The sequence below is a fragment of the Parasteatoda tepidariorum genome, chromosome X1 (genome assembly GCF_043381705.1).
Source record: "Parasteatoda tepidariorum isolate YZ-2023 chromosome X1, CAS_Ptep_4.0, whole genome shotgun sequence".
NCBI classification, from domain to species: Eukaryota; Metazoa; Arthropoda; class Arachnida; order Araneae; family Theridiidae; genus Parasteatoda; species Parasteatoda tepidariorum.
The window spans coordinates 6,993,116-7,010,376 of NC_092214.1; the positions used below are offsets into that span (position 1 = coordinate 6,993,116).

The window sequence follows — 17,261 nt, forward strand, 5'->3', positions numbered from 1 at the left end:
ACTTGCGCAGTCATAGTTTTATGAATTTGGTGTTCTGAATTGACCTTCTCAAAGCCTCTATCTAAATCCCATAGAACACCTTTGAGACGAATTAGTACGCAAATTACGTAGACAGCCAATAGAATAGATGAGTACTTGCAATGAAGGCTCATTGCCAGCACACACTTCAAGTGTGATGAACGCTTGGAAGTCAATTACTATGGCCGTCTATCAAAAACTGGTAGAAAGTCTCCGTGGGCTGTCTGCCATCGATGTACTCGTATAAGAGGAACCAAAATCAGATTAATACCACCATATTAATATTAGTTTTATTCACATAAGTCTCAGAACTGCCCGAGTCCGTACTACTGGGTTATCTGGATACTCTTAGCCAGTACAGTATATCATTTGTTAAAAAATCTTAGAAAGTGCAGTATATTATTTGTTAAATTAGTAGTATGTATTTGTTTGTCTTATTTTACTCCTCTTTACTAACAAAATAGGAAACACTAAGTCGTGTAACTTTTTACCACTTACCACTAGGTGGGTATTTACCAGTTTGTCAAAGGATAGAAATTTTTCATGTCCGAGCTGTGCCATTTTTAAGCTATGTTCAGCATGCTTGTTATATAAAGAAAAAAGACTTTTAACTTGATCGTAATGAAGTTATTATGATTGCTTTTGTACTTTTTTTTATTAGTTACTTATCAAAACTCATAGCTGTTTATTGATGAATGTTTTAAAATGCAATGGATATATCATTGCGCAATATATTTTATTTAAAAAATTTCACAAAATTCTAATAATTTAATTTTTTTATTTTATTTATTTATTATTTTTTTTTTAAAGTGACGAGAAATATAAAAAGCGTTTTGAGCAAAACAAGTAATAACTATACTTACTTGTACCATAGGTTGGCCAAGCTCTTCTGTCGTATTTTTCTAGCAACTTATCTATGAATGCTAAGCGAACATTATGAAATGGTATGACTGTAGTTATTTCTGGAAAAACTGTTTCTGCAACAGTATGATAGTTTGTTGAAATGTTTGAGTAATGAATTTCTGTTCCATCTGCTATGTTACTGCGGAATGTTTCAGGCAATGAATTGTTAAATCTAAAAAAGTAATATATATAGGTTATTGAAAAACGTAATGTCCATATGTTTAATGAAATGTCATTGTTTCACAAAGGAGTTATTTATATAAACCATTTGTAATGTTCTTACCAGAAAAAAAAAGTTTTAAATTAAAATTTTTGTATTTAAGTTTTTACAATGTTTATCAACCCACTTAGATTTAAATAAATCTCAATGAAATGTACTTACATAAAAAAATAAAAAATCTGGATTTTTTATAATCTTCGATCTATTAGTCCGATTTAAAATTTTAAGGTAATTATTGTATATAGTTGATTCAGTTTTTTTTTACCCGGTTTTAAACTTTTAAAAACTTGTTTTTATAATATATGCTAGCTATTGAGCGTTGTTGCCCTCACACAAAGTCACCTTTTTTGAAATTATCATATTCTTTTTTGGATGATGTTTGATATTTAAATATCAAAATACCCTTTTAGCTCAACAGAGTGATGAAACGTTTCCGGTTACTTATACAACTAATGACGCTAATTTGTTTCCCAAAAAAGTAATTACAAGAGAAAATAGTTTTACTTCTGTTATATTTAATAGTCTATCGATACAAGATTAACTTATTATGGTTAATACATACGATTACTATATTTAATTGTATTAATTTCTGTTATATTTAACGGTCTATCGAAATGCGATTAATATATACGACTTCTGTATTTTACAATATTAATTCTGTTATATTTAACTGTCAGTTTATTTAAAAAGTATAAAAATTTCTAACCTATATGAAACTATTAGTTTAGTATGCATTAAATAAATAAAAAAATTGGTTTTATAAATACGGAGAAATGAAAATAAAACGTTATACTTGGTATCATTTCTGGATAACCATTCGAATGATTTTTTCTTAATTTCGTAACTTAGAACGTAAAAAGGTCCATTATTTAAAGGTATAAAAGTAACATTTGATAAAATAATTTTAAATATGATGGATTCAGGTCTGGAGCGATGACTGGCCAAAACATACAGTGAATACCTTCACACTTCCAAAAATCTGCAACTTTCTAAGGTTCAAATAATCGCAAGTTGTTTGAATGAAATCTAGAATAACTGTATCTCTAAAAAAGCAAACACGGGACTCACAGAACATGTTTCTATATGCGAACCAGTGACAAAGCCACTTTTAAAGTCGTAGGTTATCATCCACCTACCGTAAGTGATACATTTTCAGATAATAAACTACCACTTCTCTAATGTTTGTTATCTCGGACAGTTGCCCGTACAATAGTATCCTTCAGGGATACTCTTCCCAATCTCCAATAGTCAGCTATTATGAAAGTTTGATTGTTTGAGAATGTATGTTGGGTGCATGACCACCCTTGTCTTTAAAAGAGATTACTAATTTAAGTAAATAGATGTGTCCATGAAATTCTCGATTTCATAAGAGTTCAGTTGGTTCTGAATTCATTTTAAATGACGACAGTAAGTGAACACAAAGACCACACCATGACAAGTATTTTCTGGAATGTGAAGATATTCACTTAAGATCTCCAGATCTGAATAAGAAATATAAAAAATGGGGAATACTTCAGCATACAAGTTATGAGTTTACGTCTTTTATGAGGGTGTTACACCAAATTAGGGTCTTTTTTACGTGTCTTGGCCCCCGACAATTATACTGTTAGCGTGGAAAATCCGTGCCAATAATACATTGCAGTTAGGAAGGGAGACATTTATTACTAATATCCATTCTTTTAATGTTTCAAAGACTATTTTTCACATAAAACTGTGTGCAATTTCACAAAATAAAAATAGAACAACACCCTGAATAACATTTGCTCTAATGATCAGATTTTTACGTACCAAGACGACATTTTAGGGGAGGAGGTGCTAAAATTGATAATCTTAGTTTTACTTTTCATGAATGTTAAACACTAAGATATTTTCAATATTATTATCGTTGAGCAGTGGTGGCTCAGGGTTTAGAGCGTTCGCCTTCCAATGAGATGAACCGAGTTCGAATCCCAGGAATGCCTGGTCGATACGAATTCCGCACCCGGCTCGCACCGACCACAGTGCTGACGTAAAACATCCTCAGTGACAGACGGATCATGGGTTAGAGTCCCCTTGCCGTTAAGCTAACCATGGGAGCTTTTCGCGGTTTTCCTTTCCATGTAGCGCAAATGCTGGTTAGTTTTTATCAAAAAGTCCTCCACGAAGGCAAATTTATCCCAATATTTGATCCAGGAGTTTCCTTGTCTTCTGGATGGGGTTCAAATTTACAAGGCAACTGAGTTGAACATAAGTAGTCGTAAGCTCAAAAAATGGGTCTTCTGTTCAACGATGGTTATGAAATAAAATATTATTATTGTAATAAATTAAAAAAACTCTTTAAACTGATAGTTATTTTTCATCAATAAATCAAATTTGTTACGCAACGAATAGATTGTTTATTAAATTATATTAATAAAATACAGAAAATAAGGAATGAGTAAAAATAAAGAAAAAATTTCATACTTAAATTTTCAATTTTCGTCCATTTTTTTTTATGAAGTAGATTCAGGGCATAATTAATTTGATAATTAATATCCATGTACTAGGACTATATTAATTTACCATAGTTTAATTAGCCGTAATTTGGAAAATATGGTGACTATAGTTTGGTCAGGAGAGCTGTCGAAAGTTAGGACACCTTAATGTTAATTTTTCTTTTTGCATATTTTGCCATATCTCAAGAACTTTTTAAGCGAATTGAAAATTTTCACACAATTATAAATTAAGTTTATCCAATGATAAATTCCCGCCTAAAATAATTTTTAATAATTATTAATATTATTATTATTGATAAATTATGTTAAAGAATTTAATTTTATGTGGCAAAGTATAAAACCTGAAATAAATCGGTCGAAATGTTTCTGAGAAATCGAATTATAACAATACGACTTTTTTAAAATTCAATTTCTCAGGAACTATTCGACCGATTTCGTGCAAATTTTGCATTTTGCCATACAAAATTACATTCTTTAGAATGATTTGAAATTTGAATACCTTATTGTTCAAAGTTTTTTTGCTATTATTAATTTAAATAATAAATAATTAATAAAAATTTATTTTTGTATTGAATTATCGTTAAACAAACGAATTTCATAATTATGCGAAAAAATTTTTCAGATAGTTTTTAAAAAGTTCTTGAGTCATGGCGGAATATGTAAAAAAAAAATTAACATTAAGGAGTCCAAACTTTCAATCGCTCTACTGATCAAGGGACTGTTATTTTCCGGATTGCGGCGACCTCTTATATTTTGCAGGTCAGGAATTCAAATCCCTTGAAAAAAGGTATGCTTATTCAGAAGAAGTTCGATTTTATGTATCTTTTTTAAAAATCCGATCATTAGATCAAAAGTTACTTAGGTTGTACTGTTTTGTGTTTTCTTTTCTTCATTTGTTTTCTTTTTTTCATTTGTTTTCTTTTTTTCATTAGTCTTCTTTTTTTCATTTGTTTTCTTTTTCTCGTTTTCTTTTTTGTGCATGAGAGCAAGGCCGTTTAACGTGTTTAGTGAAATTGAGTTATGATTTTAAAATCTTGAATGAGAAAAATGACCGTTACGACTGGCCATGTATCCATTACGGTCAATAAGGTGAATATTCCCCGTCATAGCGACTTTTTTCAGGGGTAAAGAGGGATAACATTCACTGGTTTTTTTACCAGAAGATGCCAAAAATTTGCGCCTAAAAATTAACTCTTCCGTAATATTTTGATCTAAATCATAAAATATTTTTAAGGATATTATTTTTATCACTATTTTCTGCCATTATTAATAATTGAAATTGCCGTAGCAAATTCTATGAATTTGTCTTCATTTAAAAATTTATCCAAAAAAGAGGTTGCTTGTTTGAAGTGTGCAGGAATATTATTCCTTATTGTCTGTCAGTGCGTGGCTTAGTTATTTGAATATAAATTTTTTTCCTTCAAATTATCACGATTTGAATACTTAATAAAATGATAAAATCTAAGGCATTAATAAAAGTTTTAAAAAAATTATTATAAAATTGCTTTTTGTAACTGGGTTTTGCAAAAAAAATATTTTTACCGACCCACCAATTTTGATTTTTCTCGAAGGATCCACAAAATTAATTTTTAACCATTCTTTTCACAATTTATCTAAGCATTTTCTGAAATCTTATTTAAAATTTATATGCCATTAAAAAAATGTAAAAATTTTTACCTGTTTTCTAGATTCAATATATAATTCAAAATCATAATCATCACCACCCTTTGAGGGAATTCTTTTTGGTGGAATCCAAATCTTTTAAAGACTGTACAGTCCTACCACGTGGTATCTATATCGTTGTGGCCCGTGATATCGATATTTCCAAATTCATTTTGAACGTAATATTTTTTTCTTGTAAGAAACAATGCTATCTCAGCATTACTCCTGATTTTTTTTTTCTTTTTTTTTTTTTTTTTGCTAATTGAATAATCAAACATTGTTCAGATCAACGAAAGAAAGTGATTTAATTTTTTTCTTCTAATGATATTACAGAGAAATATATAATTATATTTCTCTGATATTGTGAGGAAATTAAAACCAAAAAAATGCTCTAAGCAAACATTTATTTTACCACTCGAGCACGTACAAGCAAGTGGGATTTCACTTAATAATGAAAGAAAGTGATGAATAATGTGACACTGGGTAGCTGTATAAATCCTGTTCAACTCACCAAAGAAGTCCCTTCTTCTACCTTTCTTTGGTTTCCAAAATAGTTTGTCTCCCCCCACATAGTGAAATCTTTTTCTGAGAATCGAAAGGGATTCAAAGAAGAAAAAAAAAGCCTGTCGAACTGTTTCGATAATATTTTCTGTTTGTAGATTCTTTACTCAGAAAAAGAACTTTACTTCCGTTCTGAAATAAAAACTACTTTTAAGATCATTTTCTTCTTATATAGATTAATTCTACAAAATCGAATTAATGATTTAAAAAAAAAAAAAACCTTTGCTTACAGTTTCTGAAAACCCTATCCTGGGTGCGCGTTACTGGTGATTCGAAAACGTGATCTCAAATGTGCTAATTAACTAACGTAGGCGATATTTTAAGTTACGAAATAAGGCACAAAAACGCACTTTCTCTGATCAAGCATAGCTTTTTCTCTTCTGAATCGTCAAAAATTGGGAGTAGCCGTAATTCAGAACATATGGTCCTATAGTTTGGTCAAGAGAGCGTTCGGAAGTTTGGATCTCTTATTGTTAATTTTACTATTAGCGTATTTCGACCTAACTCGAGAACTATTTAGGAGAATAAAAATTTTTTGCACACGACTATAAAATTCGTTTATCCGAAGTTAATTTAAATTAAAATATAATTTTAAATGATTATAAATTACTTTTCAATGTTTTATTTAATAATGGTCGAAGCAATTTTGACTTGTAAGTTCCACAATATTCGCACAATCTTAAAAAATGTTATTTTAAGTGACAAAATGCAAAATTTGAGAGCAACTTGTTGGAAAGTTTAGAAGTAATCAAATTTTAAAAAAGGTAAATATTTGAAATTTGATTTCTCTCCAACTATTCGACCGATTTCGTTCAAACCTTTGACCGCTCTCCTGGCCAAATTATTGAGACCAGAAATTCCAGATTGCGGCTTACCGTCCCTATATTTTGAGGGTCAAGAATCAAAATCAACCGAAAATACATTTTTGCGTCATTTCGAAACTTAAAATATAGTCTGAATAGTTAGTTATAAGCTGTGGGGTGTCATTAAGATTGAATTCTGGTACGTGAAAATCCTTTCATTAGATCGAAAGTTATTCAGGGTGTTTCGTTTTTTGTTTTGAGCACTGTACTGTATTCTCTGAGAAGGGAATCTTCTGCTAAATGTGCTTATTTGCTGAAAATGATGTTTTTATTTGAATTTAAGCAAATTTCTATATCGCATTCAATAAAGATCTGTTTCGTGCACATTTCCTTCAAATGTTTTGTTTCTACGCACATTCTTTTTTTTTTTTTTTTTTAAGACTTGGAAAACTGGTTGTACTTTAATGTCAGAGGCCAATATATGTGTTTGGATGATTTTCATTTTTTTAAAAAATATCTTTAGATTTTGTAGAAGCATTTCTTAGACATTCTGAACTTTTTTCTCTGAAAACGTTTTTACAATCTTGTCTTCATTGCCTCATTGTCATTCATGTGTCGACATCTGGCTGTTGACTAAACTTTTAAGTAAGTAATATGGGATCATTTCTATAACCTTCTAAAGAAAATAAATTCTAAAAATTAAAAAAAAAAGCTATAAAAGTAGGCCAAATACCTGCAGGTGTTTTTTTGAAAAGCTGAAAAAATTAATCAATGTTACCAATATGATAGCAGTAATGAGGACAGGATTGCGCCAAATATTTTAAAAGAAAAATTTGTGTTCAAATCGACAAATAAATGTTTTTCCACAGATATTTTTTAAAAAAAGCAATACCTTCAAAAATCTTAAGATTTTTGTGTATAAAAAAAATCTGAAAAAAATCTAGTTTCCTGATGAAAATCTGAAGATAGTTTTTAGTGAGGGAATTGCAATTTTAAGGGAAAATTCGAGAATCAGAAATTTTGACTTCTTTACTTTTTTTTCTTTTGGTCCTAGACTTTTTTTCATGGATCCTTATTTCATATCCTAATTGAAAAAATTAAACAGTTATTGTATAGTGAATCACGAATACAATAATTGAGCAAATTGTGATATTTGTGATTTACCAAGCAAAAGTATTTTTTTTTTGTAGAATATTTGTATAGCTTTTGAAAGTTTTATTTTGTTTAGGAAATAAATGGAATTTCAAGGAAATTAATGTTTACGCGTCTCGAAAGAATCAAAAATTGCAATTTAACACATAAAAATGATGTTAGGCTTTCCCCGTTCGCATAACTAATTGATCGTTAACACTTGATGTTAATAAGTTCCAGCTGGCAAAGTAACAAATTTGTTTTATTATCTGTCATTCATTTTTACAAATGTCATTCTTCAAACAACAATCTAGATTTTGTTTTATAAAAAGAAACACCTCAAAGGACGAGAACAATAACATTAACTACAGAAAATTTTGAATTAGATTAATCTTATAGACACTAAATATTCACTATATACGCAATGTTCTTTTATATTTAAATAAAATTATTATGATATTATATAAATTATTATGATAATTATTCTGATATATATTAACTTTTTTATTGAATTGTAAAGCATCAGATTATCTCAAACGATAAATTTATGGAAAGACTATTGGCATTGCGCACATTACATAATTTGGGCATTCCTATATTTCACGTATGACAGAAATATTTAATAAGAGCATAAAAAAATACTCAAATACTTGTAAAAATACTCTAATGATGTATAAATAAGTTTAAAGTACTTTAATCTATTTTCTGTTTAAATAATAGCATGCTTCCTTACGTTACTCTTTAGAACATGCATAAAAACACCTAATTGCTTTTTCTTAAAATCTCACACACAGTAACTCATCTCCAAATGAGGAAAAGTTATACTTAGTGCTACGTATAAATAACGCAAAACAAATGGATAAAGTTCAAATAAAGGTATAGAAAGGACGTACTATACTTTCGGTTCTCTAAACAAGAAACCAAAACTCTGTGTGAAAAAGCAAAAATTATAGCATTTTCTTGATTATAGAACCGAAACTTATACTATATCCATTTCTGAGCTTTAATTTGTGCTTTATTTACGTTTTTTTATTTCAAGTTTTATTTATTGCTGCTATTTAAGAGTAATATCGAGTAACCGTTATACTTAAACCTTGTGCTCTTACTTTTGTTTGTCAACATCTAAACACTATTTTTTTTATAAAAAAAATAGTTTGCTCACAGTTAGAACTTCATGAAGGTCCAAAATTGGCCTTCATAGTTGGAAAAATATTTATAGAAAACCGTAATTTATGTCAACTCTTGCCATTAGTCAGAATTATAAATTTAATCAAAAATGTTAACTTGACTAAAATTAATTGTTGTTAGAGCTTAAAATTTAGGTCTATGTACTACTTCCATCATTTGAAAAATGCACCAAAAGTAATCTTACAAAGCAAGTGCATTCTGTATTTAGGAAATACAAAATAAGTTAAAATAAAAATACCTGATTTTTTAATATTACTGTATTACTAGTTAAGATATGCATATCTGCAATTAATTTACATGTAGATGGGGGAGGCAGCTTTTCTGAGTGTAATATGGATTAAATTTGTACCGGATGTGGTAATACTATTTATTATATTGCACATATTACAACTTTTATTAAAAAATATTTTTATTTATTTAAAATTTCTACCTGCTTTTTTGTTATTGTGTAATTATGAAATCACTTGGACTAATTAATTTAAGTAAAGATGAACTTATTTTGCATTTAAATACTCTCTATTGTTTTATTTTCGAAAATCTAGATACGTTTTAAAAGTATAGCTCCTTTCGTTTTTTAAGTTTTAGCAATTAGTGTTAAGCAATTTAGTGTTTTGATGCATGCCCAAAAAATAACGTATGAAATCGGGCTACTGTTTCAACAGAAAATAGATGAAAGTAAATGCTTAAAATTATTTATGTTTTCTTAAAATAGTTTTTCAAGTATTTAAGTATATTCTTATGCTTTTATGGAATAGTGCAATGAAATGCTATTTTCCTATCCGTGAAATATACGACTGTCCAAAACAAATCTGTCTCATTTTTAATAATTTTAATCATTAAATCATTTTCTATAAATTTATTATTTAAGTAAAAGAACAAATCAATTAGAAAATGCTTATTTCTGTATAATTTATATTTGAAACTTGCCTTTTTTGGAGATTGGCTTACATAAACATTTCGTTATAACTTACATGTTTCATGGTAATAAATTCAAACGATACCTTGTAAAAATTAAAAATAAATCGGAAGTTGGCATTACAATGTTTTCATTTTATTACCCTAAAGGTTAAATTATTTTTCAAATTGATGAATAGAATTTTGACTGTAATATTGGGATATCTATATATTATGACTGTAATTCTTTTTGACAAAAAATAATTAAGATAGTTGTATTATGTAATTAATCTTGTCGGATTTATTAAATGGTAAAATCTGAATAATCAATTCAGCAATTGAAAGAGTCTCTCCAGTTAAAATCATTAAACTGTCATCAGTCGATTGTCTAGTGTTTAAATGACATCAATAAATTCAAAATTTTAAAGAGGAAATCTTCTACTAAAGGACGAGCTAATTTTAGGTAAGACGTCATTAATGTGTTGTCATAAATAACAATTAAATGACATTCATTCTTTCATCGATTCTCATTTGAACGAAATTCTTTTCAGATCATCCAAAAATGCCGCAAAATATTTAATATTATTTTGTTAAATAAACTCAAATTCTGTCGAACTAGACATTAATCTTAAAAGAACTGAGAAGCTTTCTTTTAAATGAAAAAATAAGATATTTTCAATACAATTTAAAATGTCAATTTCTAAACTTTTATATATATATATAGACCANGGAAATAAATGGACTAAGCTCAGAAAAATTTATAGTTACTATAATGCGTTCCTACAGTTATATATATATATATATATATATAATATGTTGTGTGTACAGAGAAAGAGCGTTAAAGCTGAATTTGCAAAAAGCGAAACTAACATTAATGAATCAAAAATTAAAGAAATCTGATTACACTAATGGGTTTATATTTTCCAGATAGCGGCTACCCGAAGTTAGTTTTTGTGTCCAATTTTGTAGTTTAAAATGTTGTCGGCACTGACTAGCAGTTACATTTAAGAACTACCATTTAAACCGTTACGATTGCATTTTAATGCTTAAAATTCAGGCATCAGATTCAATATTTCGTTTCGTAACCAGTGCAAATCTCTAAAAATGAAGTAGATTGAGAAAAAAAATTTGGCTAAAATACATTTTCTTAGAGGGAGACACAATCTTTAATAAAATGATTGATTATGTGAAAACTTGTAAAAAATGTCAACGTGTGCCAAACTTTACATACAACGAGTGAAGTTTTGGCACCGGTGGCAGGCTTACGCGACAAATCTGAATGTTTGTTTTAAAAGATAGATTGCATTACTAGGCTTTCTTGGCATTTCTTCAACACATTTGTTGCGTGCTTTTTTGTTAAAAACAAAGTTCAGAAACTTATCCAAAAGCAGTTCTGTAAAAATCCATTAAGAGTGTTTCGAAGAAAGTTTGTTCATTAATCACAACTACAAACAATTTTTTTAAAGATAATGATTATCTGTTTCGATGGAAGTTTTATAATTAAGTTCATCTTATGTTCTTTTTTTCCTGACTATTGAAGTAAATAAACGAAAGCCCTGTTTAGCGATAAAAGCATCTTCAATTGCTATTAACAACTGATGAATAACTCGAACTGTACAACTGACAGGAAAAAAGTATCAATTATTTTTTTCGCTACTTGGTTACTCTTCCCCTACTGGCTATCGCTGATAAGTAGAGCCTACTCATTTCTTCGTAGTCTCTTTTAACACCTTAACTTTTATACTTCTTTCCTCTTTGTTTTAAATGTATAAGAGGCTCAGCACCAACTTGCTTTCGCTCGCCAATATCCAAAACTGCTTGAGGAATTTTATTCAGAAAGCTTCAATGATTCATTTATCCTCCATCAATCAAGATGGAATAAAAAACTAAGGTATTTTAGTCGATTGATATTCATTACTAAAGTACAATTTTAAAATTTAAATTTTTTTTAAATGTTGTTGCTTTTATTTTGCCGTGTGATTTTATTTTAATATCGTAACAATTTTTATAAAAGGGGAAATTAGGACAAAACTGAATCCTCAAGTTTTCTCGTTTCTTTTTCCTATGCAGCTACGTGAATGAAATTGCTTTAATTTTTATTTAAAAGATTTTCTTAAATTTTAATTTAAATGATCCTTAAATATTTCTTACAATCACAACACCATTTAACAGAGAAGAAATCTTATAATAGTCTAAACATGATGAAAAACCCGATTAAATAATTTATGGTAACAGTGATGTTGACTTTACTGAGAATAAATATACAAGTAATTCAAAATTACCGAGTAAAATAGGTAGCAGAAAAAAAATCTAAATTTTTCTAATCGATTTTTTTCAAAATACTAGCGTCGAAGCATTGGCTAATAAATAGTCTACTCTACCTTTCATATTCATTTATAAATAGCATAGCGATTGTCGGCATGTAATTTCTGACAAATATCAGCAGTAGTTGAGTGAAAAGTATCGGTTCCTGGTATTAGCCCCTACCCGGCTTTGTCCAGCTCTTGCTTGCATCAAAAAAATGGTTAATAATGTAAATTTCGTTAAAAGAAACTGCTAAAAAACGATTTATAAAAAAATAATTTATTTCGATTAGAAATGATAAGGAGGAATGCATGGATAAAAAAAATATTAACCTTACTTGAAATTAAATTTTTTAAAATTTATTAATTCCAATTCTATACACGTCTTTAAAAATTATAAATAATAAAAAATAATGATAAAATAAATAATAAAAAATAATAAAATTTTATTGAAATTTAGTTTTATACTCAACAAAGAAGTAAAAAAAAAATACTGAAGAAGAAGAAATTCAACAATGTATTAACTCCAATATTAATCTGAAATTCAACTTCATGAGATCCAAGCTAACAGNTTAGCCCCTACCCGGCTTTGTCCAGCTCTTGCTTGCATCAAAAAAATGGTTAATTCTATACACGTCTTTAAAAATTATAAATAATAAAAAATAATGATAAAATAAATAATAAAAAATAATAAAATTTTATTGAAGTTTAGTTTTATACTCAACAAAGAAGTAAAAAAAAAATACTGAAGAAGAAGAAATTCAACAATGTATTAACTCCAATATTAATCTGAAATTCAACTTCATGAGATCCAAGCTAACAGAAGAAAATGCGAATTTTTACTTAAAAATGTGTAGCTTAGAAAAAACAAACTCATATACGAAATAAAATATTTTTTTCAAAAAAGTCAATTAATTAATCTTAGTTAACTTTTTCAAACACATTTTTAATTATTACATAAAAATTTATAAATTTTAATTTTTATCCATCGGACTCAAATAATATACCATAAAACTGTCGAGATGTTTACTTAAATAGAATTTCCTTCTTTTCTTATTCATTGTTATTAAAAACTCCGACAAACAAGGGTAAATCCAAATTTATAATTACATACCCTATCAAAAACAAAAAAAAAATAATAATATTTTACGCGTACTAAATTTTGTTCGATAAATTGGTATCAAGAGGTTAAGCAATGGCACAGGCAGTAGAATCTACTTTTCTGTCTAAACTGAATTACTCGACTCCGTAAAAAAAGGAACAAAAAAATTCAACTTTGACGTAAAATAAAAAAAAACTTGTCCGTGGCATTTTGTATTAGATTCCTTCTTTACACCTCATTCATCCAGCTGTCTATTTAGTTACATAAAAGACTTAGTTGTCATTTTTTAGAACTCTTACATATTGAAGTTTTTTTTCGTGTTTATTATAAGAAGACAATTACTTTCTACACCTAAATGCATGTTTGACACCTGAAGATTTGAATTGACGGAATAACAAAAAAAGTGTCGCAAACAATCGTTTTTTCTTATTTTCAAATTATAAATCATTTTTAAACACAAATGTTTAATATGATGATTTTGTATCATCAAAGGAAAAAAAAAATACGAAAATGAGCAGAGTAACAATTTTTGCGTTAGTGATTTTATAAAAATAATTATTTTAAGGAAATGAAGAAAAGTTTTCGCGAGACAAACATTGTTAAGTTTGTTTAAATATTTGTTAATTCACTTAAATATATTCAAAAATCACTCAGTAGAAACGGTTATTAGAGGTTTATTATTTTTCTTATAATCTAGCACAATGTTTGATTATGAATGTTTTTTGACACTTTTCATGACGCCCCATGTTCGAGTGTTTTAATTAAAACAAAAAGTTTCGGCGTACGATTTATTTGAAAGTAATTTTCCAGAAAATTTCTTAAAGACAAGGCACAAAGCATTATTGTGGGCATAAATCTTTTAAAAACGAACCATTGACAATTATATGGAACAACATTTGTTACATTTTTAAAACTTGAAAGAAATAATAACATTTTAAGGGAAAAAAACATGATTTTGGACAAAATTTTAAAAATTGAGTTTATTATAAATTTAAAATTCCTGTAGTCGTAGCTTTCTAAAAAAACTTTACTTTTGTATGTACTCCAATTATATATAAAGTTGCAGCAGTTTATGTGCAAGTTGTCAAAACTAGTCTATATATATATTAATACACTATTATTAATACACTATTAGAATTTTCTTTCTAAAGTTTCAGTAAAATAACCGGTAACAGTCTGATATCCATCTGATTAACCATATATGGTTAAAGATTTTTATCTTTACAGTTTCGAAACAGCTTTCAACTAGTACGGTTAAAAAGCCGTGAATAGAAAACTATCAGGTTTTGTAATTATTTACGACTAGCATAGTATTTAAACCATAACTTACACGAACATTGGAGCTCCGTGTTTGCTGTGCCATTTATACGCAAATGATAGTTCCGTATCCTTAGAGTTTAATGTCACCAATTACAGAGTGAAGAACACTGGAAACTCTTCGTGTATTGAAGGAGTGAGAGAATTGTCCTTGTTGCAAAGCTGGGATTCGAACCCCTAATCAGCCTGTCGTGAGTTTGACGGAGTAGCCCTCTCGGCTACTACAATATATATCCAGCCGCACGTAACAAAATGGCTTTATAAAGTGGGCCTATTTGGCTCGGATAGAATTGTGGCTGCTTAACCGTATTACTTAGAAATACACAAAATATGTTTCATATATGATTTGAAAACCTAAAATAACTATACTGTAAAGAAAAAAATATTAATAATTCATCCCGAGTAACATTTCGGTTAATAATCGCATAAAAATAAACAAAATGTGTTTTATATATGATTTAAAAACCTAAAAAACTATTTGTTAAGAGAAAGATATTAATAATTCATTCCGAGGAACATTTCGGTCAATAATTGCTTAGAAATAAGCAAAATAAGTTTTATATGTGATTTAAAAACCTAAAAATAAAACTGTCTGTAAAGAAAAAAATATTAATAACTCTTCCCAAGTAACATTTCGATTAGTAATTGCTTAGAAATAAGCAAAATATGTTTTATATATGATTCAAAAACCTAAAAATAAAACTGTCAGTAAAGAAAAAAATATTAATAACTCTTCCCGAGTAACATTTTGATTAATAATTACTTAGAAATAAACAAAATATGTCTTATATTTGATTTAAAAACCTAAAAATAAAACTGTCTGTAAAGAAATCAATATTTGTAATTCATCCCGAGTAACACTTCGGTTATCTTCCTCGTAAGATTGGAGGTGAAATATTTGTGGTTATCAGATTCTGACTAAAAATAAGGGTTTTCGGTCTGTTTCTAAGAAACTTGTTTTTCTTAAGTGATGTATACTAGATTCTTTTATCACCTTCACTTAAAATTTTTTTTTCATCATTCTGGCTAGGGATATGTTAAATTGTGCAGGCGTATGTATTTCCTTTCGCTTTTTTTAGTTTTCTGTTTAAAATGGCAAATAGTGAAAATTTCTCTTACTTCTACATAAATAATGAAATTAAGCTTATGAATATTAAATATGAATTTAAATAGTTTCACTAACTCAATAAAGATTTCTAAATTAAACTTTATAAATTTTGGGTAATTCTAGATTAAATGCCCAATCTAAATAACTCCTATATATTTTTACTGATTGCAGCAGACGCTGTTTCAGAAGAAATAGTTTAAACCTGTTTATTAATTTAGAAAAAGCGTTGTTTCCTCATGATGAAATGACAAACTAAACGCTTAATGCTTATTTTATTCAGGGGCCAAATATTTTTCGTGAATTAAGTGTTTTTTAATTCGTAGGTTACATATTTTTTCAACTAGTTGGACCTTTATGGTCCATATATAGTCTAATATTTTTTACTGAGTCGAAATATAAAGGAATTTATATCGGAATACCACGAAAAATTAGATGATCAACTCCTCATTATTCCAGAAATTATTATTCCAGAAATAGAGGAAATTGTAAGTAAGTCTAAAACCATTAAACGGTCTAAACTAATCTCGAAGAAGAAAATATTTCCGGCAGCGAAAAGATAAAATAGTTTTGAATTTATCTGATACTAGACATTCAGAATTCGATAAAGATCAATGCGTAGGCTGTAGGGAAGAAAACAATGCAACAATTAAAAATGGTAACTAGATAAGATGTGTAATGCACATGGATAATCAAGCATGAAAAATGTACAAACTATTAAAACTTTTGCCATAAATGTTTTTTTGAAAGCGATGTTTTAAATCTCTTATCCATAAGATTTGTTTATTTGATCACCTCTTTTCCATGCTAAAATTTACTCATTTTTATTAATCGTGTGCATGGTTAACTGTATAAAATGTGTTATTTTAAATATTTGACTTCAAATTTCCTTACTACATTAAATGACCAACGTTCCTCAACAGTAAAGATAGATGACCACTTCTCTTTATATTTTATCATCAATATATCACTATTTTTCTTCTTAAAATATTTTTAGTACATGTATCACAAATTCAAATATGCAAAAGCATTTTTTGTATTCTATTCTTTGTACTTTTATTGCAATTTAAAAAAAAAAACTACGGCTACCTGTCCTAGACTTACCCTAAATATATTTGTTTTAACGAATCTCATTTTATATTTATACTCGTATCCTTATAAAAAATTATGTAGATTTCCTGTTGATAGACGAAGTTGGTTAATGAATTTCAAGTCGTTCATTGGCATTTAAGTACCGGTACCGTCAAATTAAACGGTGGGCACAATTTCGTGAATGGAGGTTCATAACACTACTAATTTCTTATATTTAAATACATTGATATAAAAAAATCTTACGGTGAGTCATCGTAAAGAAAATGCATTTATGAAAATATTTTAATTGTGTTTCATTTTAGGAGATTGAGAGGTCTTGAATTTTTGTTTATGTTTGTTATCCAAAGAGAAGGAAAAAACAATTATTTTTGACTGACTATAATGTTAATTTATGTTCTTATTATTTATTAGTATTACATAAATAATTGCTGGTATATATATATATATATATATATATATATATATATTCGTCATTTGTAATCAGAAAC

At 28.1% G+C, this 17,261-nt stretch overlaps 2 protein-coding genes across 4 annotated transcripts in view; one reads left to right on the plus strand and one right to left on the minus strand.

The window, feature by feature from the left end:
* The window catches only part of LOC107446433 (glycine receptor subunit alpha-2-like), a 35,917-nt gene that overhangs the window by 15,980 nt on the left and 2,676 nt on the right, over positions 1-17,261 (minus strand). Inside the window, exons 1-2 of one of the 2 annotated variants that reach the window (XM_043041390.2) lie at positions 5,293-5,502; positions 882-1,093 (exon numbers count right to left, since the gene is read on the minus strand). In XM_043041390.2, the coding sequence (XP_042897324.1) occupies positions 882-1,093; positions 5,293-5,333 (253 nt within the window). In that variant the 5' untranslated portion in view covers positions 5,334-5,502. Of the gene's footprint in view, positions 1-881; positions 1,094-5,292; positions 5,503-17,261 lie in introns of those variants that run through there. The other variant, XM_016061075.3, reaches the window with a different exon arrangement.
* The window catches only part of LOC107446434 (uncharacterized), a 63,202-nt gene that overhangs the window by 4,009 nt on the left and 41,932 nt on the right, over positions 1-17,261 (plus strand). The window contains exon 1 of one of the 2 annotated variants that reach the window (XM_016061081.4): positions 11,256-11,745. The exons of the other annotated variant lie outside the window; for it this stretch is intronic. The gene's annotated coding sequence lies outside the window, so the exon portion shown is untranslated. Of the gene's footprint in view, positions 1-11,255; positions 11,746-17,261 lie in introns of those variants that run through there. 2 annotated transcript variants of the gene reach the window in all.